Consider the following 25638-nt stretch of genomic DNA (forward strand, 5'->3'; position numbering starts at 1 on the left):
GTGTGCCTTGAGTTGGGAGAGGTTTCGCAATGTCTTGCATGCTACTGGATGTGTTGAAAAACATGAATATATGAACTCCCTTTATTTTTTATTTATTTAAGTTTAGTTAATGCTACTTGCTTGAAAAGTGAAATCGTAATAAGAGTTTTATATTCTTCTGGGACGATTTCATAATCAGGTTGTTGATCTTAATAGGGCGCAAACTAAACTTCAGTCAAGTTTAAGTGACGTTGAAAGTTGCTGCGTTCTACTTTTTATTTTCAAAATGGTATCTTACTAACGAAGTGACACACTCACCCTTATATAGACTGTGCAAATCCGAACACAGGACATGTGTAAAAATAAATCGTCCTGTAAAATGTTGGTGCGGAGAGCCGAATGTGACCTTGGAATGATGCGTCCTCATTTGATCAGTGCTTTGAAATGCTGGAAGAGTCATTTTTACCCGGAAAACTTAACAATTCATTAGTGACTGTGCGGTCCATGACCAACGGAAGTTCCGAGAAATCTCAATTAGAGAACTCAACGACGAGATGTCCAATATCTCACCAAGACAACGAGGGAGGCGCCATCTATTTCCGGTTTCCAGGAAGACTTGAGTCACATTTTCTCAATGAAACGCAGTCATGGATGCAATGAGACTGGCAGAACTCAAGAATTTTAGTGAACGCATTCGGGAGAAATTGCCTTTCTTTTCATCTTTGTTGTTTTGCATAATCGCGATGCGTAGGATACATTTCATTTATCTCAAAAGGAGGATGTCGATAAATGTCGTGCTAAGAACCAAGTATCAGTGGCGTATTTAATATTTCATTTCGGGTGCTCTCCAGCCCGCACACTCACAATTTCACTGAGGTGTTATTAAAAGAAGTAACCAGCCTCTGTAACAGAGTGGTTAATGCGGTAGTTAAGTGGTTAAGGTTCGAATTCTGGACGAGCTATGGGAAATTGTCATCATGCTTTTCTAATCGTCAGTTGACCTTTGATCGTCGCGATGTAGAAAAGCGACGTGAAATAACGAAAAGAGAAATAATATGTACGAACTGCAAGAAAGAAGTATTTCTGTGATGTATCAAAGTGTCAGAGCACATTACACACAGAAAACTAAATGCACCAAACCTATTTGATACACCGGAAACGTATTGATTGATGTACTAAAGTTTTTTTTTTTACCTTACCACGAAATCAAGTTTCCAGTTTGATGCATTTGTATTTCATTTGTTCATTTGTAAAAGTAACGCCAAAGCGCATCACATAATGGAAGTGAGTTGTTATTTCTGTATCGAACTATATGCGTTTTTATCCACCTTCCTGCATTATTCTCGATGATGCACTAAAACATTTGGTCTGAACTACAGAGATTATGCATTTTCTGTTGATGCATTTACCTTTCTCTTTGTATCCCGCTAGAAATTAGAAGAGTTTAAAGCATTCATTGTGGGGCTGAGCCGATAGCGATGCCGATATTCTTACCGATTCTCACCGATACTTCAAAATTGCAATACTAAAAATTTGTTCAAATTGATCAATATTGGTGTGTAAATATTCTTCTCCAATTATATGTATCAATTTACCAAGAAATTTGCTTTAGAATATTGAAGAATTACACCAGAATATTAAAATAGATGCTATGTAATCACAAAATTGTTGCAAAATAAAAAGAAAGTTTGAATTTTGCATAATTTCCAGAATAATTAGAATCCGTGAAAGTGTTGCGCAGCATTTTTGCGGACCCCGTAAAATACCAAAATCCAGGAAAAGTGTCGGTAGATGAATTCCAACCGATGCTTTCCAATACCACTGGTATCGGCTGATACCAATACATCGGCATAGGTATCTGCTCATCTCTGATTCATTGCCTAACATTTATAATATATTGACGAGGGCTCCCCGATGGCGCAGTGCTAGCGTCGTTTCCTTGTAATCAAGGGGTCCCGGTGGAGGATCATAGTGGTTCGGATCTCACTTTAAACTGTAGGTCCAGTCCCAATTAGCCTTACTGTGCAAAAAGTGGACTTAAAACACCAAATCAAATAATATGTTGATGAGTAAAAGCTTGCTTTAGAGCACACTTTATGATGACATAGGCTAATCGGGACCTGTAATTTAGGATTTCAACCACTGAAACATTCAATAGAGACGACAGTTTCCAAAAGCACTCTTGCTGTAGTTCATGCGAGTTCTTGGATACAGTTTCTGTTGAGGCGTAGCGTTCGACTAATATATCTTTTTTGTAACAAAAGTTTTGCCCTTTGAAAAGACGCCACAACCCAGACACTGCACGAAGCTCATTCTATATTCAGTTATCTGGAAAATCTACCAGACGCGTTCGTTACATATGCGAAAACATTCCACATGATTTCACCCTACGCGATTCGTTTTTGAAGCCGTCTTTCTCTGAATAAAAAAAAAGCGATGGAATTGCTCAAATATTTATCTATCCGAAATCTCAATACAAATTCAGTTTGTTTTTCCACAACGTTAGATATTTGCATAGTAAGATAACCGGTGGTTCAGTGTTTAAATTGCGTAAAGTCTGTGATCCACTTCAAACCTACGTAAAAAAAGTTACTGAAAGCACCCTCTCTTCAAATATTGCAAGCCGCATGAGTTGCGATTCTCTTCGTTCCTGTATGACAGGTTATGTCAAGATTTATTTAACAAGGTTTATCCCTAGCGTTTAGAAGCGTGCTCATTGGGCGTCAACAAGGACGTCACTGTGCAATCCTTATGTCATCAGTTCGATTTTATGCAACAAAACAAAACAAACCAGATCAGAGTATCCAGCATGGAAATTTCCTCCATTAGAGATACATAATCGTTTTAGAATAACGAATTAAGATTTTTAATGATGCTTTAATATATTTTCCTCTATACAATTACAGTCAACACTTTATCAGCAAACATAACTGCGAAGGGTGTTCAAAAACTAAGTTTCGTAAGCTGGAAATAAAAAAAAAAACACATTTCTTACAGATTTATGATATGATGGTCATAGTCCTTACAGCATACACTACTTCTATATACTATATTGATTGATTTGGTTTATTTTACTTCGCTTTTCTGTCACTTTTGGCTAATCGCGGAGATGGGGATGATATGATGAAATTGATGAAGGGACACACAATGAATACCCATGCCCAGACCGGGATTCGAACCCAGGGCCTCTGGCGTCGTAGCGTGGTGTGCTAACCACTCCTCCAAGTGGGCGGCTTCTATAAATGTATACTTGTATATAGGAACACGAGTTTTTGTGTACTCTTGTCTGAGAAATGGGCCTCCTGATTCTTTGTCGTGGGATTCCGATACCAATGATAGATATCTGCGAACTGGTTGAAAAAGAAATACCAGCACACATGTGAAGTGCCCAGTGCATGCGTCAATGCATAGATGCGCTTGCTCAGTGTAACAACGACATGTGCGGTGGGAATGGAAACTCTTATTTGAGACAAAGAAACAGACAAGCGAATTCTACGGCATGAATCTACCAAGGTCTGTCTCCCGGTCTGCCACGTGCCTTAAGAATGGTGGTGGTTTGATTGAAAAGTGGTGTGTGGAGTGAGGATGCTGACTGACTATATATATATATATATATATATATATATATATATATATATATATATTTGTGAGAAATATGTTTTACCAGCCTACGTCAACTTACTTTCTGAGCATCCCTCGTATTTTTAAATATGTGGTTTAATAATTGTGATGAATTATTAACTTTTAGGCGACAAATTTTTAACATTAGATTTTTATTATTCACAATATTAAAAGTTGATGCGTATTAAGCTATATACCTTTCATATTTCTAGTCCCTATTCTCATGTCTTTTCCCGAAGTTTTAATTTTTTCTTGCCTGCCTACCTGAGCAGTTTTTGTGTCTAGAAATCCAGACTTATTTATCACCCAATCTATACAAATATATCGAAATGTTATTACTTTCTCAGTTAACAAGAACAGCCAATCACCTTCTTAGTCCAGTTTTGTAGCTAGATGGTACTCGCACCTACCCTGATGCTATTTATAAAAAGGGATCCATCACGTTCTGTCCCCATGTCCTAATTCAGTAACCACTCTAATCAGTCACATTCGATTTCTTATTTTTGAAGTTTCGCATTGATTCGGGTCAAAAGTTTAATTTTGGTAAATTTGCCGCCCCTCTGTAACACGGCGCCCGATGAGATCGCTAGATTTGGTAGGATTCCAACTCCTATTACAGTACTTTTCACAGGCACTTAGCGTAACGTTGTAGATTTATTGCGATAGATAAAGCAGCAGTAGCTACTGAAATCAGCACGCAGGCATCGTTTAGAATAAATAACACGACATGAAACATTGTGCTAACGGTCCAGTGTGCAATTTACTGCTGTTTGCTTGTATATTATTATCTTCTACGTCCTCTCGAGTCGGTGCAGCTCTTCATTAAAGAACATGTCTGCGTAACATGGCTGTAAATTTAATTGCATCCTTAATTCAACATTAATTGCGCCATTGTGGCATGAAGGTGACGAAATTATATCCTGCATATGCAAGCTTTGTTTCTCAGCGCTGTATCCTTGGGAAAGAGTGCTAGAGTAACGAGCACGTCATAAAATGAATATTTAGTCATGTATTCTTCCACCAACGAGTTAGAATATACATAGAGAGCCTGAAGGGTGTTCCAGCTGAAGCTCCATCCGCCATGTTTTAAGTGCCCAGATCACTCAAAGTGCATGATAATTGCTACAGGAATCCTCGGGAAAAGCAGACAATTGAGCTACGATGTATTTTCTAATATTTTATTACGCAATGTAATTTGAAATCTTATATTGACATAAATACGCCACTTTCCTACTTCACTGCTACTGCGATATGACCGGTCGGAATATTTTGTGGAAGTAATCAGATTTTTGGCTTAAATGTAAACATTATGTAAAATTCACAGATACATCTGTATACGGTGGCGCGCCCCAGCATTTTTTAGTGGGGTTAATCCACCCGGTGACCAAGATTTATCTTAGAACTACGCTGGACGTGTGAAAAGATGTTAAGTGAACAAGTAATGTCAGGTCAGTTGTCCATAACTATTTTCATTAATATTTCTCTTACATCCTACCTGTTTTTAAGAAATAGATTTTTACGTATGCTGGTGCAGGTGCAGAGGTTGCCAGCATGTCATGTCCTTCACCTTACACTATTGCGGGTGTCATGTGCCCGCATGGCGAGAATAGTTGGCGAACGATTGAAATAATGAATCATAGATGGCAGCACGCGGAAGAAATATTAGGATCGCAGATTAAAGCAACAATGGGCATGGGAATTGAATGAAAGTGTTTAGGAATGCTGAAACTAATTGTGTTTACCGAAACTTATGAACTTAGCTTAATAACGGAGAAGGATAAAGGCGAAAGAAAGAAATTATCGCCATGTATAGTCTATGTGATTATATGTAGAGATTAATGAAGTCAGAAAGTGATTATAATTTTGTATCTATATCGTTCTAGCAGGAACGAGTTTTTCTGCTAAACATTTTGGTTGTTTCCCTGGTGTGGGACAGGCGGCGCGGCGCCCCTTGATTACCTCTCTCTCTCTCTCTCTCTCTCTCTCTCTGCTCGTATTAGGCGGTGGCGCTACAAGACAGCGACCCTATGGAAGGCATACATCTATTTGAGGTAGTAACGCATCCAGATATCCGGTTGTAATTCGAGAAGAACATATGTATTCAGATAGATGGTTGTAACCCAAGAATTAATGTATGCAGATAAAGGGTTGTAATCCCAGAAGAATATATATGCAGATAAATGGTTGTAATCCGAGAAGAATACATGCATGCAGAAGTAAGCAGAAAATCTTAAGAAGAAGTCCATAGAAGAAGAAGCCGAGTAGTCCATAGAAGTAGAAGACTAGAAGAAGAAGAAGCAGCAGAGTAGTCCATAGAAGTAGGAGCTTGGGGAATTCCGTACAGAAGAAGCCGATATGTCCATAGGAGAAGAAGCCTGGGGGAATTTCATATAAGAAGACGAAGCCGATTAATCCATAGAAGTAGAAGCGTATGGAATTTCGTATAGAAGAAAAAGCTGATTATTACATTGAAGAAGAAGCCCATCAGTCTATTTCATAGAAGAAGAAGCCTGTGGAAGTCCATATATGAAGACGAGGCTTACTATTACATAGAAGAAGAAGCCCATCACTCCATTCTATAGAAGAAGAAAGTGGAAGAATTAAAAAGCAAACATTTTAATCTGAAATTGTATAAAGAAAATTAATCCAGTATTTGAAATGTATTATGCCAACGTTTTAAGAATATTTGTCGGTTCATACCTTTTGTAGTGGGTTAAACGAGTTGTTTTCTTTATTTCCTTGTTATCATTCAGTTTTAGTTGCCCTGAGTATCTCATGCTTTACCCTGGCCTAAGCCGGACTGGTGCTACCCTCTCCGGGAATAAAAAAATCTCGAGTTCGAGTCCCGAAAAGATATATTTCATTGGTTGGTATCGAGGTTTCAACTAAAAAGGAAATAATATTTTGTTTGGAGAGTTACCATTTGCAATACCCGCATATATTTCACGAAAAATATATTGTAGAGTCACTGGTGTACGCAGGATTTTTTTTTTCGGGAGGATGGATAGCACATAGCTTCGTTCTACGGTGAACGAGATGAACCTTTCGTATATTTGGAGCATTTCAATCTATTAAAATTGTTTTTGAAGACAAAAATGGTAATCGGGGGTCAGTTTAAGGGGGTTTGCAATTATACATTTCGTTAATCAATCAATTAACGCATTTTCATTTTAAAATTTCGGGAGGGGCTGCAGCCCATCAGCTCTCCATTGGATATGCCACTGTGTAGAGTATTCGCTGACTTAATTATGAAGTTAGTCTTGTCTCTTTTGGGGACGTTTTGGCTGAACATGTCCTTAGGACCCCTCTGAATCGTTGAACGTGCCTCCACTGAGAATCGAACCCGAGATCATCTAGTTACTAGTGTTCCCAGAAATTTTGTAAGGGATGAGATATGACCGCAGATGGGGTCCCCCACTGGAGATATTTGAGGCACGCAACTGTATACGCATGCATACGTGAAATTGTATAAAGTTTACAGTTGGAAAATGTCTCAAGTGGTCAAAATTTTCCGACGCTCTTATCACAGTCAAATAAGAGACGGGATTCGATCATTTACGACAATAAATCCGTTTCAGAAGTCGCAATATATTAGAAATACACTTTACATGTACTTCGACGAAATAGAATTATAGAATTTAAACCAAAAATCTCAACGTAGTCCAAATGCCCTTGCTTCGGGCGCTAATATTATGGCGGCGCTGGTGGACGCTTCGGTGACTCTGTGCATATGTTCTAACCCGTTTCTTCCGTCGGTAGGTGGGTACAACATGGCAGCCGTGCGAAAAGATCTTTTCTGATCTGAAGGAGAACCGTGTAATTGACTGTCACTTGTTGAAAAACCGGATTGTAAAGTACACATTGTTGGTTGAGGACATTATTACAAGCTGTCTTCACGACAATGACATCTGCTTATGGAGGAGTGTTTTAATTTGCTTAGCATACAATGAGGACCTCGTTTCGCATGTTTTATTTCAAGTCTTTGTTAATTTTTTCTTCTTTTGTGTCTTCGGTGTGATTGTAAACAATCCCTTTCGCCGTGTTTCTCTTTCTGAATGTTTTGTTAACGGGTTAATGTCATCATTTTGGGGAGTGTTTCGAATGTGTTTACGACAAGCAGTTAGTTCATTGAAGAATTCTGCCTTGGTTTTGCGCACGCAGCCTACGCACGCGGATTCCAAACTGTGTCAATTGACTTGAAGAGTGCATTCTGGCCTCTGTGGCGCGCTATGATGGCAAGCGTCCTACATTCCAATCCTGAGTAAGGCATGGATGCATGTTTTTGCATTATCGTAGTTCATTCCTGTGTTTGAAACTAAGCTGCGATATTTAGTGATCGTAACGAACAACTTCATCGAAAAACGCAATTTAATAGCAAAATATTAATTTGCCGAAGTAGTATACACGAGAACAGGCTTCAGCGTAACGCACTACGAATTCAGAGGTACCAGACTCGAACCCTGGTGCCATTTTCCTCATGAGAAACCGAACTGCGCTTTGTAGACTGCAACAAGCAAATAATATCTGAATTTAGTTAGAACATTCCTTTCTTAAGCCAGACGGTTTGGTCAGCATAAAGTTTATAAAAACCTGCAGATGCAAACTTAAATTTTTGGCAGCAAGGACGTATTAAGATTGGGAGTCTCATCCTGAAAAACTTGCCAAAAACTTAAATTAAATATATTTTTACATGAACTTAAAATTGGAGTTTATATTATATGAATCTCGCTATGTTACACTTGAAGACAGGATCTGATTAGGATTAATCATTACCAAAAGTAATGGATAATAATAATAATAATAAAAATAATAAGAAGAAGAATATGCATAATATAATAAAATTCCTCATTTTTCATCATAAAAGTATTACATTTTCTATTTATTTTTGCCTCCCCGATGGCGCAGTGGTAGGGTCGTCTCCTTTCAATCAAGGGGCCCCGGGTTCGATACCCGGTGGAGGAGTAGTGTTCGGATCCCACTTTAAACTGTAGGTCCAATCCAAATTAGCCTTACTGTGCATAAAGTGGACTTAAAACACCTACTCAATCAATCAATCTATTTATTTTGACTTTCCTTAGTAGAACAGTTTTTTTCTAGTCGTCTAGCTTCATATCGGGAGAATCGGTTTCCAACTCCGGCGTTGCTGAATTCTTCTGACAATGTTTCTGTATAAAGCTGCACCCAACCTCTAATTAATATGTACAGTCACCGACAATAAGAATTGGACACCTATTCCCTGAAATGCTCGCTTCCCTGCAAGGCTTTTTATGTGTTGCCTAACACTACCGTGATAAGTGGATCTTAATAGCAAATTTTCAATGGCAACTTCTGCCACCGCCTTGGAGTTAGGTAACCCACATAACGCCTTGCAGCGAAGCGAGTATACCCATGGGAGGTAAAAGCGACCGGAACGTGGTGATGATCACACCACCTTATTATATGGCCGAGGGCGAATGTATGTGGACTCTTACCTCAAACTGCCAATGTGGCTCCATGGCACATGGGATGGTTTACATATAAAGATATGCATTACAATAATAGTGTTGTAAGTCCACGTCAAAAGATTTAGAGAATTGTTTATTCTGAGGGGACGAAATATTAGGACTATTTATAATTTGTAGACGGGATAGAATGAGGATTGAGAAAGCAAGCCTGCCCCCCTCCTCCGTAACTGCTCGAATTTGCGATATTGGCATTGTTGCGACTTGACTACACGGATCTTACTTTAAAGCTATTTGTTTAATTATGAGCCTCCTATAATTAACTAAATATACGATAATGAAAATTATTTTTCTTGAACTTGCATAGTATGGAAGTGACGTAACCTTAATCTGCCTCCACTCCGAACACTCATGGATACAGTACAGAAACAAGATGATATCACGATCTTTTATTATGAATTTATATGTATATTTTTGTCTTCAGAAAGGTTGAATTAATATTGTTATCTTATTACAAATTGAATCGTAAATTATATCTTTATTACCTCTTAAGATTTTAGAATTCAATTAATATTTTAAAAATAGTGTATAATACTGATCAACTTTCTATTTTCTCATGACTTTTACGAGCTATAAACATGATATAATCTTTACCTCCCATCTATGGGGAAATATAAGAATTAAATGTTTGGAATGCAAATTTATTGTCAAAGGTTGGTGAATTGCAAGAATAAACTAAATACATTTTCAAAGTGATTCTTTAGTACGATGGTACCCATACACTTTACGTGTTATGAGATACATTACAATTACATTTATGTAACATAATGTAACCGAAACATTGCAACGTCTCAGAAATATAAATGAGACATTGCGTTGTACTACATGGATATATTCTAGGTTGTTCTTATGGCAGAATGTCGGCATCTTTTTGGTGTTCCCGGTGGATCAGACTGGCGGCCGTGAGTGGAACTTGATAAAAGTTTGAAGAATTTCATCGTTTCATAAAGCACTTCCAAGTTGAATTCGGTTTCTCATCCTAGTGTGTGACAACATTCTGTTATTCGTCCTAGGACAGCACCGAGAAGGAACAGCTCGAAACCATGGTTTCACAACTTGTAATTCACACATTCACGGCAAAAATTGCTCCCCTGTTATGTCTCTGTTTGTCTTTCTTTCCGTCTCTCTTTTTCTTTTTTCAATATTTTCCCCGCGTCTCAACACATCTATCATCTCTCTCTCTCTCTCTCTCTATCTCTCTCTCTATTTTCTGTCTCACTTTCTCTCCGTCTCTTGTGCTGTATATTTCTTTTGTCATTACTAGACCTCGGATTTTAAGTTTTTAACCTATTTTTTTCCTTTACAGGTATGTAAGAAATAATAAGTTAAGTCAGTCAGCATTTCGTTAAAAAGCGAAACAACTGGTGAAGTTTTATAGTGCCTAAAATTACCTATTTTGCTTGTTAGAACCTATTTTATGTTTATGCGCCTAAATCAAGCCTTTTTTTAGGTTTACAGGATTTTTAGGTCGCACACAGGCACCTTGTTTGGTCACGAAAAAGTTCAAGGAACGTGTTTGAAACGTACTCTCTGTCGATTTCCTTTCCTCCAAATCCATGGTGATTTTTCAAAGCTCTAAACAAATCAAAATGTCTGGTGCCACTGTTACCTGTACAATCTAAAGTGGTGTGATCTGTGTTGTCTTGCTCACTTCCGCTTCACTTCGGTGCTTTGTGGCATTCACGCCTTGCAAACTAACATTTCAGCATTGAAGTTTGCACCACTCACTATGTCTTCATTGTGCGGAATTTGACTGTGGATAACATAAAACGATTGTTGCCTAACTATATGGCGAAGAGTGGCTTTTAATAGCAAATTTCCAATGGTAAGTTCTGCCATCACCGTAGGGTTAGGCAATACACATAACATTATGCAAGATTGTGCGTATTTCAGGATATAGGTGTCCCATTTTCATTGCCGGTGACTATAACTAATCAGTATTTTTCAGGAATTTTGAACTATTTCAAGGTTTTATTTTAACCTACTTTAGGATTTTTCGAGCCTGACTTAACATTTTAGGACCGATTTTAGGATTTTTAGATCCTATTTTAGGAATCTAAAAGCACACTTTTTAGAACCTAAAAATCTGAGATCTAGACATTACCTCGCCTCTATATTTTCTTTGTCTCACGTTTTCACTTGCTCTCTGTGCCTCTTTCTATCTCTCGTCTTCTCTCTCTCTCTTTTGATTTGTTTGTGTCGCTTGTTTGTTCGATATCCGGTGGAGACACATTGCACAGAGGTTCGGATTCCACTTTAAACTATACATCCAATCCCGATTAGCCTATCTGTGCATAAAGAAGTCTTAACCACGGTAAAGCTAGTAGCATTAACTCTTCAGCTGCTTGATGAACTCCTTGATGGAGGTTGTTAAGAGAGATGGAAGCCTATAGTGTAATTCAATGAACTGTAGAGGGTTTGTAGTATACAGGAAAGTGTGACCTTTCTTGTCCTTTGTAACTTGCGGCGTTGGATCCGGATATGAAAAAGAAGTAGGAGTTAACTTAGTTGCTCATTTATGATTCTGACAAGAAATTCAAAATGTGAAACTTGACAACGAAGAGAAAGATTGCCTATTGAAGATTGGATTGAATTTCATGTTTTGAAACGTTTAGAAGGATATTGCAATTACATATAACATTTGTGATGAAGTAATGTATTGCCTTGTCTGTTGCTTTCACAAGCCAGGGGCGAGACACAAGATCCGTACTTACTAATAGGTTGGTTTGGTGTTTTTTGAAGCCCACTTTATGCACAGTAAGGTAATCGGGACTGGACCTGCAGTTTAAAGTGGGATCCGAACCACTTGTACCTGCACCGGGTATCTAACCAGGGATCCCTTGATTACAAGGCGACGACGCTACCACTGCTCCATCGGGGAGGCGGCCTTACTAATAGGTAAAACGCACTTTGAGGGCAAGAACATGATAAGCAATTGCTCTTTTATAGCTTAAATGAGAATTTTGTATGTTGTTTAGCGATAAATGAAATGCGTATGCTTCCCCCCTGCCCCAGCAAATATTTCATCTCCCATTGTCTGCATACCCGTTTTTCCTGGCGTCGTTACTGTTTGCTTTCAAAGTTAAGTTTTCGATTTTTCTCTCTGTAGTTATCTGTGGATATTCATCAAGATCACGCAAACTCTTTATCTTTCTTCCTACACTTCAGTGAAAGATAAAGATGAATTTTGGATGAAAGTAGACCCGAATTTTGGGATAAGCAAATACAACAACAAATAGAACAGGTCTCAGTATGATATGAAAATTCTGTTAGGTGACTGTAATGCACAGATTGGCAAAGAAGAGACATTTAAACCCACGATTGGTAAAGAAAGTCTTCATGAATTAAGTAATGATAATGGTATAAGATTGATTACTTTTGCAACCTCAAAGAATTTAATTATGAAAAGTACCACTTTTAAACATAAAGATATCCATAAATATACCTGGTTTTCTCCAGATGGTAAAACTCATAATCAGATAGATCATATTCTCATTGATAAGAGAAGGCATACTAGTATAATTGACGTTCGTACACATAGAGGTGCTGACTGTGCCAGTGACCATTATTTAGTAATTGCTAAATTAAGAGAAAGACTCTCAGAGATAAATCATAAGCAACAAAATCTAAAAGTTATAAAATTTAATACAGGAAAGTTTACTGATGAAAGAATTAAGAAAGATTACCAAATTAAACTGTCAAATAGATTTGATGTGTTGCAGGATTTAAGTGATGATGAAAATATAAATGAAACAGACGTAAATAAGAATTGGGAGCACATACGTAATGCAATAGAATCAGCAGCTAAAGAAAGTATAGGATACCATAAACCAAGAAAAAGTAAGCCCTGGTTTGATAATGAATGTCATAATCTAATAGAAATAAGAAATCAGGCTAGACTTAGGTGGTTAAATAACTCTGATAATACAAATCTAAACAATTATAATAGAATAAAGCGAGAAGTTAACCACACGTTTAGAAGTAAAAAAAGGGATTACTTGAAAAGCAAAATTAACGAAATTGAAACAAACAGCAAAAATAAAAATATCAGAGATTTATATAAAGGAGTAAATGAGTTTAGAAAGGGGTGGCAACCTAAAGTAAACTTGATAAAAGATAAAGACGGTGATTTTCTAGCTGACCCAAGTGATATTCTAAATAGGTGGAAGAACTACTTTAATGACCTTTTAAATGTTCATGTAGGAGATAAATCAGAAGTAAATGAAGTCCACACAGCAGAACCTTTAGTTCTAGAACCTAACTTGACTGAAGTTAAAGATGCTATTAAAAGGCTAAAGAATAACAAAGCACCTGGCACTGATTTAATACCAGCTGAGTTAATTAAATATGGTGGAAATTCATTAATATGTCAAATTCATCAATTAATTTGTTTAATATGGAATAAAGAAGAAATCCCTCAACAGTGGAAAGAATCCATAATTGTTCCTGTGTTTAAAAAAGGTGATAAAATGAACTGCAATAATTACCGTGGAATTTCTCTACTCTCAACAACATATAAAATATTATCTAACATTCTTTTAACAAGACTAACCCCATATGCTAATGAAATTATAGGTGATTATCAATGTGGATTTAAACGTAACAGATCAACTACAGATCAAATTTTTCACATCAGACAGACACTTGGAAAAAAGTGGGAATATAATCAAAATGTCCATCAGCTATTCATTGATTTCAAAAAAGCGTATGATTCGGTCAAAAGAGATAAATTATATAATATATTAGTAGAGTTTGGAATACCTAAGAAGCTTGTTAGTATGATAAAAGTATGCACCAGTGAAACAGAAAGTAAAATTCGTGTGGGTATTAATATGTCTGACAAATTTACAATTCATGATGGGTTAAAACAAGGAGATGCATTATCTCCATTGCTCTTTAATTTTGCCTAAGAATATGCTGTTAGGAAGGTAAAAGAAACTAAAGAAGGACTAAAATTAAATGGTGTGACTCAGTTGTTAGCATATGCAGATGATGTAGACTTACTGGGGGATGATGTGAATACAATTAAGAATAATGCTAAAATATTTTTCAAAACTGCTAAAGAGATAGGTTTGGAAGTTAACAAAGAGAAAACTAAATATATGCTTACTGGCCGAAACCAAGTGTTAGGTAATAATCAAAATCTAATTATTGATAACAACTCGTTTGAACCAGTTTCCAAATTCAAATACTTAGGAGTAATATTAACAAATGAAAATTATATTAAAGAGGAAATAAAAAGTAGGCTTAATTCAGGAAATGCATGTTACTTCTCTCTTCATAAACTTTTATCTTCTCGTTTAATATCTAAGAAACTAAAGTTAAAAAATACAAAACCGTAATTTTGCCTGTAGTATTATATGGATGTGAAACTTGGTCCCTTACATTGAAAGAGGAACATAAATTGAGAGTATTTGAAAATAAGATCCTTAGGAAAATGTTTGGACCTAAAAGGGATGAGGAGACAGGCGAGTGGAGAAGGTTACATAATTTAGAACTACATAATTTGTATTCATGTCCAGATATTATTAGAATAATTAAATCAAGAAGACTTAGGTGGGCAGGCCATGTGGCACGAATGGGAGAGGAAAGAGGAGTTTACAGGATTCTTGTTGGGAAACCTGATGGTAAGAGACCAGTAGGAAGGCCAAGACGAAGATGGAGGGACAACGTTGAGATGGACCTAAAGGAAATCGGTAGGGATGGAAAAGAGTATATAGATCTTGCTCAAGATAGGGAAACATGGAAGGCCTGTGTTGCTGCAGCCATGAACCTTCGGGTTTAAGAAGGCTAGAGAGTTAGTTAGTTAGCAAATACAACAAAAAATGCACGAAACAATCGCGAAGGAGCAGTAAGAAACAAAAGATATTCTAAAACTTCGAGAATGATAAAAATGTAACAAAAAAGTGAGAATACAAAAAAATGACAAATAGGTCAATGCGAGTCAAAAAATGCAAGATAAAATTCATTGTTTTTTCTTTCTAACTGAAGTATAGGCGGAACCTCAATTTTGCCTATTCTACCTCTGAATCCCAATCATAAACAGTCTCATAATTTTCAAAGTTCCAAAAATGATATTTTTTATTTGAGTACCGTTATAGTGGAAACTTCATGACTAAAGTTCTACCAAAACTTTCAAAGAGTTTTCTTGAACCAAATGTGTAAAGATTGATAACAAAATACAACATCTAGGTATTTCAGCAGTGGCGTGCAGTGATTTTTATCCTTGGGGAAGTAGCCCCAGAAAAATTAAAAAAGTAAAAAATCCTTAAGATATCTCTTCCTTGAAAACGATCAATAATTAGTGTCTGTTCGAAGGTGAAATATAGTGTTTCTCTGCCTTTGCAAAATCATTAGTCATTTGTTGATAAAAATGTCCTTCAATGCTTGCAAAAGTTCATTTTCAATCGATCGCCCTCATGCGTAATATGTTAATCTTCTGTCAAAATAATAGTTTTGTGTGTGTACTGTGCTTCAAAGCTTTTAATTATATTAAAAAAATTAAAAATAAAAACTCACTGATCTGTCTCGACGCTGATAATGGCATTATACGGTACCAAAATTTACTCTATGTAGATATTAAACCATGCAGTTTGCAGCACTACGGTAGATACAGCAGCAGACTTTGTACTGCGATTCCATTTCAGCCCCTGCTGATTGTGGAGTAAAGGTATCGTGCAAAGAAGCTGGCATGTTATTAGTTGGTTCAAGGTCACCTAATCTCATTTACATGTCCTGCTTTCCCTGGGTCCGTGAGTGTTGTGTGAAAATACGAAATACACATATGTTTTGTCAAATAGCCAGAAGATGGCGCTAAGGGTTTCCATCTCGAAAACGAACGGACTTGGCGAACTATAAGTTCATTCTTTTGAGATGTTAGAAAATAATGATAGACAAATTCAACGTAGAAAATAAAAACTATTTTGTAACTGTAATGCTGTGGACCAGCACTGTTGACGTTGCTGTACTGGAACGCTCCTAAAAGGCTTTCAGTTAATTAATAATAAGAGAAATGCAGGAAAAGATGAATAATAGGTGTGCTCAATATTTCGTTCTGTTGTGTCGTGTGCAAGTCTCTTCCCAAGGCTATAATAATAATAACATTAATAATATAATTATAAATTAAAATAAAAATATATTTATAGTCAATAATATATTGAAAATGTCGATATGGGCATGAAGTAGACTGGTTGATTTAGTTTATTTTACTTCGCTTTTCTGCCTCTTTTTGGCTAATCGGAAAGATGAGTAATGATATGATCAAATTGATGAAGTACACTCACAAACATCCATGCCCAAGTCGGGATTCGAATCCGAGACCCCTGGCGTTGTAGCGAGCTGTGATAACCACTCCGCCACGGAGGCAGCCAGGAGACTTGAATGGTAAGTACTGTCAAGAAGTGATCTTGCCCAGGGTAGGGAAAGGAGATAACATACGTTATTGCGGAAATAAACTTTCGGGTTTAGGAAAGCCAGAGAGTTAGTTTAGTTTCATTATAGATTTAAAATATATATATATTATTATTTTGGCAAGTATTCCATTTTATATGAACAGCCTCCCTATCTATGAAAAAAATCTTATCACCTTCCGACCTCCGCCCATGACGTACCAATGATGACTTGTATTTAAACAAGAGGGTATATTGTTATGAGAAGGCATTGACGTATTCTCTGTCTTGACGGCCAATGCAAGAAAATGACACATCTCCTTGAGCTGAACTCGCCACTAAAACTACCTGTTCTCCGTTTCAGATGGACCCAGCAGATTCCTACCAGCAGCAACTGGTTGCCCAGGAGAGAAGCTTCTCCCCGCCGCCGTCGCACATGGACGTGGCGCTGGTGTCCCGCCTGCCTTGCGGATCGAGTCGGTTGGGTGCGAACGGCAGTGTTGCGCGGCGCGCCGACAAGAACGTAGAAATAGTGTTCGACGTGTCCAAAGTGGATCCACAGCGTGGTATGTTGGGTAATGGTAACGCTGGCATCGGCGTTACCAAATACCGTGGTGACAAGAACGGGGGTGACATGTACAGGTATCATCAACCTCATGTGAATGGATCGAAGAATAATTACCCTTATTCTTCCTATTGTGGTGACTACAATGGATATTCCGAATCGAGGTACTCGTTCAGTGTCAGCGGTATCCCAGGCAGTTACTCCCAGTCTTCGGCAGCTGCTGCTTTCTTTGCAAGGTAAGTTCAGGACTTGATTGTAAACTGTGTCGTCACGTGATATTTTTGATGAATGACAGTGCAAATTACAGATCTGACGGCTCGAAAAGTGCATAAACCAAGGAACATTTGACCACCTGTAGCCACCTCGGTGACCCCCCCCCCCCGACCTCGCCACTGAAAGTTCCGAGATCGAATCCCGACCTAGCCATGGGGCCGTGAGTGTCCCTCCATCAGTTCCGTCTAATCATCATCATCGTCGCGATTAGACAGTCGTGGCAGAATAGCGACGCCGTGACTTGCACTCTGTGGTTTCGAGATCTGGGTAACCAGCTGCCAAGCCAGATGTCTCAAGTTCGAACTCTGAGTAAGACATTCGTCCCATTAACTATTTGGTTGTTTTTTTTATCCTCAATGTTGCAATTAACCCAAGAGCAGCGACGTAAAATAAGCAAAATATAAAGTTGCCTTATGGGTATGAATGTGAACCCTACGACGTCAGGGGTCCCGGGTTCGAATCCCGGCCTGGACATGCGTGTTCTTTGTAAGTGTCAATGTCATATCACTAATAATCATCACCTTCACGATTAGCCAAAAGTGGCAGAAAAGCCATAAAAAACCAAATGCATCAGTCAGTGTAGAAATGTGAACCCTTTCCCCGTCAATTTCCCCGATGGCGTAGTTGTAACGTCAAGGGGTCCCGGGTTCAATACCCGGTGGGGGCACATTGCACAACCGTTCGGTTCCCACCTTCAGTTGCAGGTCTAGTCCCGATTAGCATATCTGTGCATAAAGTGGACTTACAACAACAATTCAAACAACCAACCGATTTACAATTCAATGTCATTTTAAGCTGTTTCGTGCACAAATTAATGTTATTTTACTTCTACAAGTGAAAATGTTCGCATTGAACAACGTATTGTGTAAAATTTATACAAGTTATATTTGTGAAGAGAACGGATTCAATTTTGAACATGTACCGTTGATTTGAACATGTAATTCATCGCAACTCTCTGAACGCCAGTTCCGGGACAACAAGGTAGATGGATCTTGTACAGATCATTGATAAATATTGATTATGTTGGGCCGGAACACTTCGTACATACATTATCACTTAACGAAGAAATGACAGTTCTTTCCCGTCTGTTACACTCACTTCTCAAATGACAATAATGACAATTTCTGCACATTTTCTTTGGACAGATCGTGCCTTCCCAATTATTAAGATTACTCGCTCTTTATATATATATATATATATATATATATATATATATAGTGGCCTCTCCATTTGGGATATTAATGGTTTTCTCAAGTTATCTTGTGTTGAAAACAACGTCATGCCCTATTCTATGTGGATGGACTCGACAATCGATGCGCAAAGTCAGGGGCCTGTGGGTCAGCCCGTCTCATCGGACAATCTCGATCCAAAAGTTCCGAGATCGCGTCCGGGACAGGACACGGGCATTCTTGAAGTACCCTTGTGCACGAACAATCTGAATTGCGACTGACGGCTACGTATGAAGTTTTGTCACTACCGAAACAGGGGCGGCTTGGACCCACCCGATAAAATAATTGTTTCACCCCCACAATTTTTATAAAAGTTGTATATTATGCTTTGATATAGGGGTTTTCCAAACTAGTATTTAACAGCTGATATCTTCTTCCCCGTTCCTTATAGTGCTCTCATAGCAGGCAGTTACGGTCGGTCAGATTGGATCCTGTTTCGGCCGAGTTGATGTGGTGGTCACATTGAATTAGGAAAAGTGTGCTGGTCCAGTTTTACATGCAGAATCCTTCTGAATGGCAACGAGATGTTACATTTTGGAAAACACTTTATTGTAAATAAATATTAGAGAGGGCGAAAACGAAGTGCGCTAATGAGAGTATGGAAGGTTATCATATGTGCGTAATTTTAATAACGTGAAATTAGTTTTAAGCCAGTTTTGTAGCTCCCAATTGTAACAGTTCTTGAATGCTGTGTATCATTTAATGGTTTATGTTCGTCCACAAAGTCAATAAAATAAACTTTTCGTTGCCTACTACAACCAGGGTGGCTACTCACTGGGAATTCCTTGAATTCCGGGGAATTATGGGTGATTTTTTCCTCCGTAGACGTGAAAAATTGCATAGTATAAATGCCCTGAGTCAACTTTTTCACAGTTTTTTTTTTTTATTTTTATCGAGGAAGCAAAAGAAACATCGTGGAAAATAAAACAGAATTCTCTGAATCCATGTACTTTGTTAGTGTCCTCTGCAGAACAATCTATCTGAGAGTCTGAAGATTATTTCAAGATTAAGATATCTTACAGTTGATTAGGTAAATTATAGTTTGGAATTCTTATACAATTAACAATCTTTCAAAGATTAGTATATCCCGTAACATTTGTGACTTGTGTTTGTAGATGTATTTCGAGTCTGAGTATGTGAAGTGGCAAATTTAAACTACGCACCTTAAGTATCTACTGTTTATTTCAATTGAATTAGAATTTTTGGATACATTGGAATTAGAGATCCTTTATTTTGTTAATATACTTGAGCGCGCGCGTGCGTGTGTGTGTATTGTGAGAGACGGTAATACGTAAGGTTGAAATAAGAAAAACATCTGCTTGTACCCTTGAATTTTTGGGAAGTTCGCCTTGAAAACCGGGGATTTATACGTGAAATATCATGGTCCCAGGGTGACCACCCTGACAACGTAACAAGTTAAGTGTAAGGAGCTCATGATACTAACCTCTAACGAATTTTCCCGAAAGAAGAATGCTTTGGTTCGATTCAGATGTCGGCGAAAAAGAGCTTTGCAAGCCAGAGTAGCTCGGCTTCCATGTGACGGCTCACAGTCATCGGCAATAAATAAGGGACAAATAGATAGCTTCCCTGAAGGTGTCATGTGTGTTGCCTAACTCTACGGCGATAAGTGGATTTTAATAGCAAATTTTCAGTGGCAGCTTCCAACATCGTCGTTTTTAAAGAGGATGCCTAAGATCCTTGTCTTAACATTCCTTCACTTAAATGTATTGCATTTTGTAAAAAAATAATTCATCTCAACAAATGTTGTATGTCTCTGTTCAACCATTTCATAGACTCAGTTTTCAATATGCTGTGTCTTCTTTCGATAGCGCAGTGGATAAGGTTGTCACTGTAATGTGTAGTACAGTGTTCGAATTGGGGTAATTTTTGTTGTTCTCAAAGTAAGACAACTTTATGCTGAGCTAATCTGGGTTGAACCTACAGTTCGAAGCGGGAGCCTAATCACTGTTAAATATGCCTCCACCATGGATCGAACCTGTGGCCTCTTGATTACAAGGTGACAGCGTTTCCACATACCCCATCGAGGAGACTGATTCGGATAGGTCGGTTCAAGTCCACTTTGTATACAGATAGGCAAATTGCACTGTAATTTCTGTTTAAAGTGAATGCGAAACATCATGTCGAGGGTCGACGAACCCGGGGCCCATTTATTGTGCAAGGTATAGGTGGGAACAAACTCCACTTTACGAAGTTACCATAAATTTCGCAGAAAAAGGGGGATGGGTATGACTAATTTTTTCGTTTAGCTGGACAAAGTTTCACGTCAAAGCTCTCTTTTCGCGCGCTATCTTGTAGAAAAACTAGGTTGAATGGAAAAGGAAGATATAACTATCAACCCGCTGACGACACGCCACTGGCAGTTTAGCAAATGATCCTTAAATCAGAGTTGTTTCTGTAACCGCTTGTGAATATGGTGCTGATTAAGTCAGAGATGATATATTGAATTAATTGTGGGTTCTGGCTCGTTCTCGTGAACTTGTGTCTAAACAGCTGTTTCAGGCGTACGCACCACCTGTCCGGAAAGTGAGCCTCAGTTCGAGTTTAACAAGGACGCCCACCTTGCTGGCAATCGGCCACTTTAACCGTTTCAACACCTTAGCTATAAACCACGGAGTTTTGCCATCTATCTGTGTTGAATGTTTTATGAACTCGTCACCAGGGTGCAGGGGTGTTCGTTCATCAGCTGTCGTTTGTTATGTGAAGTTCAAGGAATTTCCAACGTTCAAAATTCCAGTGATTGGAGTCACAGCATGTGGTGCGTTCATAAACTCCCGAGGATTAGTAATATTCGTTGACAACCTAGAATAATTATAGTATGAGGCAAGTGATGAGCAAAAATTATCTCGTTGCGAACGCTCTACCGGATGGCAGAACAGTCAACTGGAAGAATTACGCAATAGTAATGACAAATTACTTATCAAGATTAGCTTACATATGGAATTATAAATTTATTGTTGCTATTTTTGTATTAAATATCATTCTTAAAGAGAAAATATTACACTGATAAGTTACTAATGAGCTTATTCTTGATTAGCTGTAGATAATCCTATGTAATGAAACGAAGTATGTGAATCGCATGGAACCTTGTCCGATTATAGATGGCAGGACAGGTGACGGCGTTAAGATTCAACATTTGTTTTAAAAAAAAATGCAAATCTTGTTTAAACATATCTACACTTTAATTTGCTACTTAAGATTATTTTCAACTAGGGTATTGATATTCGTCTTCGAACAAACATTTTCTGAAGACTTGCGTGCATTCACACACACTCTTGATGGAATAGGAATGGTTTGAGTTTAAGTTCGATTTGTTTTGCAAACACCCGTAAGGATGGGGCTATATCGTAGGCTGATAAAAAGACTTGATTTACAAAATAAGGCTAGCGAAATAAAAAAGACCAGGGAAGAAAATTAATATTTTCGCATAGATCGAGACAAATTGAGTTCGAAGTCTGTACCAAACAAGGGCGAGAGCATTAACATGAATAAGGTGTGGAAACCTTATTCATGAAACTACTAAGTTAAAAATGTACTATAGTAGTTGCTTCTTATAGAATGAAGTGTGTATATGCATGGCAAGCGTATCCGAACGGTCATAGTTCTTGTCTTTTGGCCAGACGCCAGGCGTAACGTGCTATGAAACCAGAGAATCCAGGTTCGAAACCAGGTATTGTATCATTGCGTGTGTCCCGTCATCCATTTCATCCGTTCATCTCATAATCGCGACTAACCGAAGGGGCAGAGGAGCGACGTGAAATAACCAGCTAAAGGCGACATCGAATTTTCCGTGTTGGGAGTTCAAGCTTAGACATGGGTGTCACTTCATAAAACTGTCAAGCATAATTTATTCTCAGCATTGCGATTAGCCAAAAATGGCAGAAAATTATGTAGAATAAGATCAATATCCCGCCAGACGGACTTACTTTCCATCAGAACGTTACGTCTATATCTTTATACTTAAAAGTGTTGAATTTTAACCTGTGAATTCTTGTCAACAAATTCAACACACTTTAGGTTTTTTTCATCTTTTACAAATCAATTATCGTGCGTAAAATCCTCTGAAATAGTTAACTTTCTAGCTTTGGGTGATTTTTGTAAGCGACAAAAATTAAGTCTTGTACTGTCGTCTATGAACGGTAAGTGCAAGCTTGATATTTAATGGAGAAAGGCATATTAGGGTGAATTAAATTATTCTAAGGTATTGTAGTCTCTCCATGTTCTTGGCGGAGACGGCGCCATTGTGGAGGTCCATTGGTCGGTAAAAATCACTGCGTTCCACTTTCGTTCTCGCCACCGAAGTTCCTGGGTTCGAATCCCGGCCAGGGCGTTTTTTTTTTAATTCAGTCGAATTACCATTTATCCTCATCTTGGCAATTCGCCAAAGTGGAAGAACATTTGCGCTAAATAACAAAAGTATACAAAATGTACTTAACTAGAAGTACACATACCGTCGGAAACATTAGGCATGCCGTGGAATATTAGACACTAATATTAGGCCTGTAGTACAAGGTTGGTTTTTCATTTTATTTAGATATATTTTACTTCGCTTTTTGTGCCACTTTTGGCTAATTTGAGAAGATGGAGAGGAGTGATAACATGACACTCAAACATCCAAGCCCAGGCCGGGATTCGAACCCGGGACCCCTAGCGTTGTAACGCAATGTAGTACAGCGTTGTGACGAGAAAAAAACTAATATAAATTTTAATGTTTTATCTTGCATAAAGATAGGTAATAATTATAAATTGCATACGGTTAACTATGTGGTAGTCGTTATACTGTAAAACTGGCCATGGACATTTATTTTACGATAGTTTGATGGTAGCGGAAATTGGCCGTGTTAGACCATAATTTCAGTCAAATTTTTACAATCGAGAGACCGAGAAAGATACGTGCAACTCGAGAAGACGAGACCGAGATGGGCTTACCACGAGCATTGCCAGCCAGCATCCCTTGGGTTGAGCGCGTCCGTCATCGAGTCCTAGGCCTTTGCGTTGCAGCGAAGTAATCAGATTTCGAGGTCGTTAACTCGATGCTGCTGGACATCCACCGCACAAGGCGTGGTTCTTGGAACAGGTCGGTGTGCAATGTTAACTGTGACAGCCTCTAATGGAAGCGGCGAGTAACCGATTACGCAGGTGGGGGAGGGGGCAGAGCAAGATAACGGCATAAGTTGTGGCTGCGATGACGTATTAGGACGATCATTCATTCTTTTGCAGAATGGTCGGGCGAGACAGTTCGTATGAAATATTTGTAATCGCTTTCGTTCGTGACCGAGTACCATTATTGTTTCCTTGATGTTAGTCGGACTTTGGGTTGATTATTTTCGTCTTGTCTGTCCGCCTCTGCCTCGTCTTCAGAAGGTCCCTGGTTCAAATTCATTCCTCACTCCAACAGAGCCATAGATAGAGATTTGCTACTCTTGGTGATAATGCTGCTTTAGAAATAATTTTCGACTTGACAAGGCTGCATTTTGTGGAGTTTTGTGTGTTTCAGTGCTCAAATCAAGACAGGCCGGCCACCTGTGTGAATTGAAACTGACAGATCGCGTTAAAATGGTCGACTTTCGATCTTGACACTAAAAGTCGCGGGTTCGAGTCCGGCCTAGCCACGTGAGTGTGCATTCATCAATTGTATATCTTCACTCATCCTCATCGTCGCAATTAGCCAAATGTGGAAGAGAGAAGACGTTAAATAAGAAAAATAAGTTTTGTCGTGCACCCTCCCCCCCTCTCCCTGTATATGCCAGGAGGACAACACACAAACAATAACGTAATGTGATGGATGAAGCTGGTGGAACTTGTCGTTCGTTTTACACCTCTACAAGTAAGCGCATCTTCAATAATCAGCGCACTTTTCCTGTGTTTTCAACACTTTTGAATCCACATGCCGATTCAAGCAGTCCCACCGAATGTAGTACGAACATATCTAACCAGATGTCATATCAGACAGCTGGAATCGGGAATAGCTGACTGAAATACGCGTGATTGTATCGTACCTCAATTTTTTGAAGCTACAGCCAACATTTCACTTTACAAATTTACAGAAGACATATGAAACTCTACACTCACTTTATCGTAAATAGTTAATTCACGCTAGACATGTGAAAAGTTAATTAATTCTTCCACTTGTCCTGAATGTGATAAGAAAAACATTTCTGTGTTGGGATATATTGTTACATTTGGCAACACTGGTGTGCAAGATCTTTTGTCATGATTTCTGCCTTGCCTTCCCGCCTCCCCCCCCCCTGCATAAGGGGTTGTAAATCCAGGGGCTGCATGAAAATTTCGGCCAGCGCATTCAGCCCAAATGTCTACATTTCTCGCCATTGTTCGGTTGTATTGAGACGGGATAGTTTTCTTCCCTACTTGGGATCGTCAGATGGTCAGACATCCCGCATAAACATGGACGAAGGTTAGTGCGCTTTTGTGACGCACCATCTGAGAATGCCTGGTGAAGACATGACAAATAATGGTTCGGGCGTCGATACGATGTTTGTGTGAATTTTCCCGGAAACTTTCGCCTATCCTCTTACCCTGTTGCCGGATGGGGTGGGTGCAAAATAAGTTATCGTGTACATTTTGGCGGTATTTCTAAAGAAAATATTCACACAAGGAGAAGGGGCCATTGCCAAAGGAAGCACTCTCCCTCTCCTTGCATTTTCACTTGTTTACATTTTTCTAAATTTCCTTCCATTAGTTTTCTTGATGCAGCAGTGTTGCCACATAAAGGGAGATTTCCCCGAGTACAGGGAAATTAGATGAAAGATCCCAAAATTACAGGGAAATTAAATCTTATATTGAAGCTCTTACGAGTGGAAATAACATTCTTTCTGCCGTCGGGTAATTCCATTCCCCCCATCCCTCCACCTCACAAAACCATGGCCTAAGTATAAGTTTAGATTTGGGTAGGAAACAGTCGGTACCTTTTCCAATTTTGAAATAACACCGCTAGTATAGTTCATAAGTGGCATGGCAATTTTCGTATTTTTAGTTCTTGTAAAATGTACCATTTGAAACTAATAATTCCATTGGTTTTGTTATTTCTTCCAATATTTCATTTA

General features: G+C 38.4%; 1 protein-coding gene across 1 annotated transcript in view; it reads left to right on the forward strand.

Annotated features, from left to right (window-relative positions):
- LOC145985564 (kinesin-like protein KIF26B) overlaps positions 1-25638 on the forward strand; it is a 968206-nt gene that overhangs the window by 310664 nt on the left and 631904 nt on the right. Inside the window, exon 4 of the mRNA XM_083119635.1 lies at positions 16854-17290. Within this exon, the coding sequence (XP_082975761.1) occupies positions 16854-17290 (437 nt within the window). The remainder of the gene's footprint in view (positions 1-16853; positions 17291-25638) is intronic.

Source organism: Lepisma saccharinum, chromosome 3, assembly GCF_977018435.1.
Source record: "Lepisma saccharinum chromosome 3, izLepSacc3.1, whole genome shotgun sequence".
Taxonomy (NCBI): Eukaryota; Metazoa; Arthropoda; class Insecta; order Zygentoma; family Lepismatidae; genus Lepisma; species Lepisma saccharinum.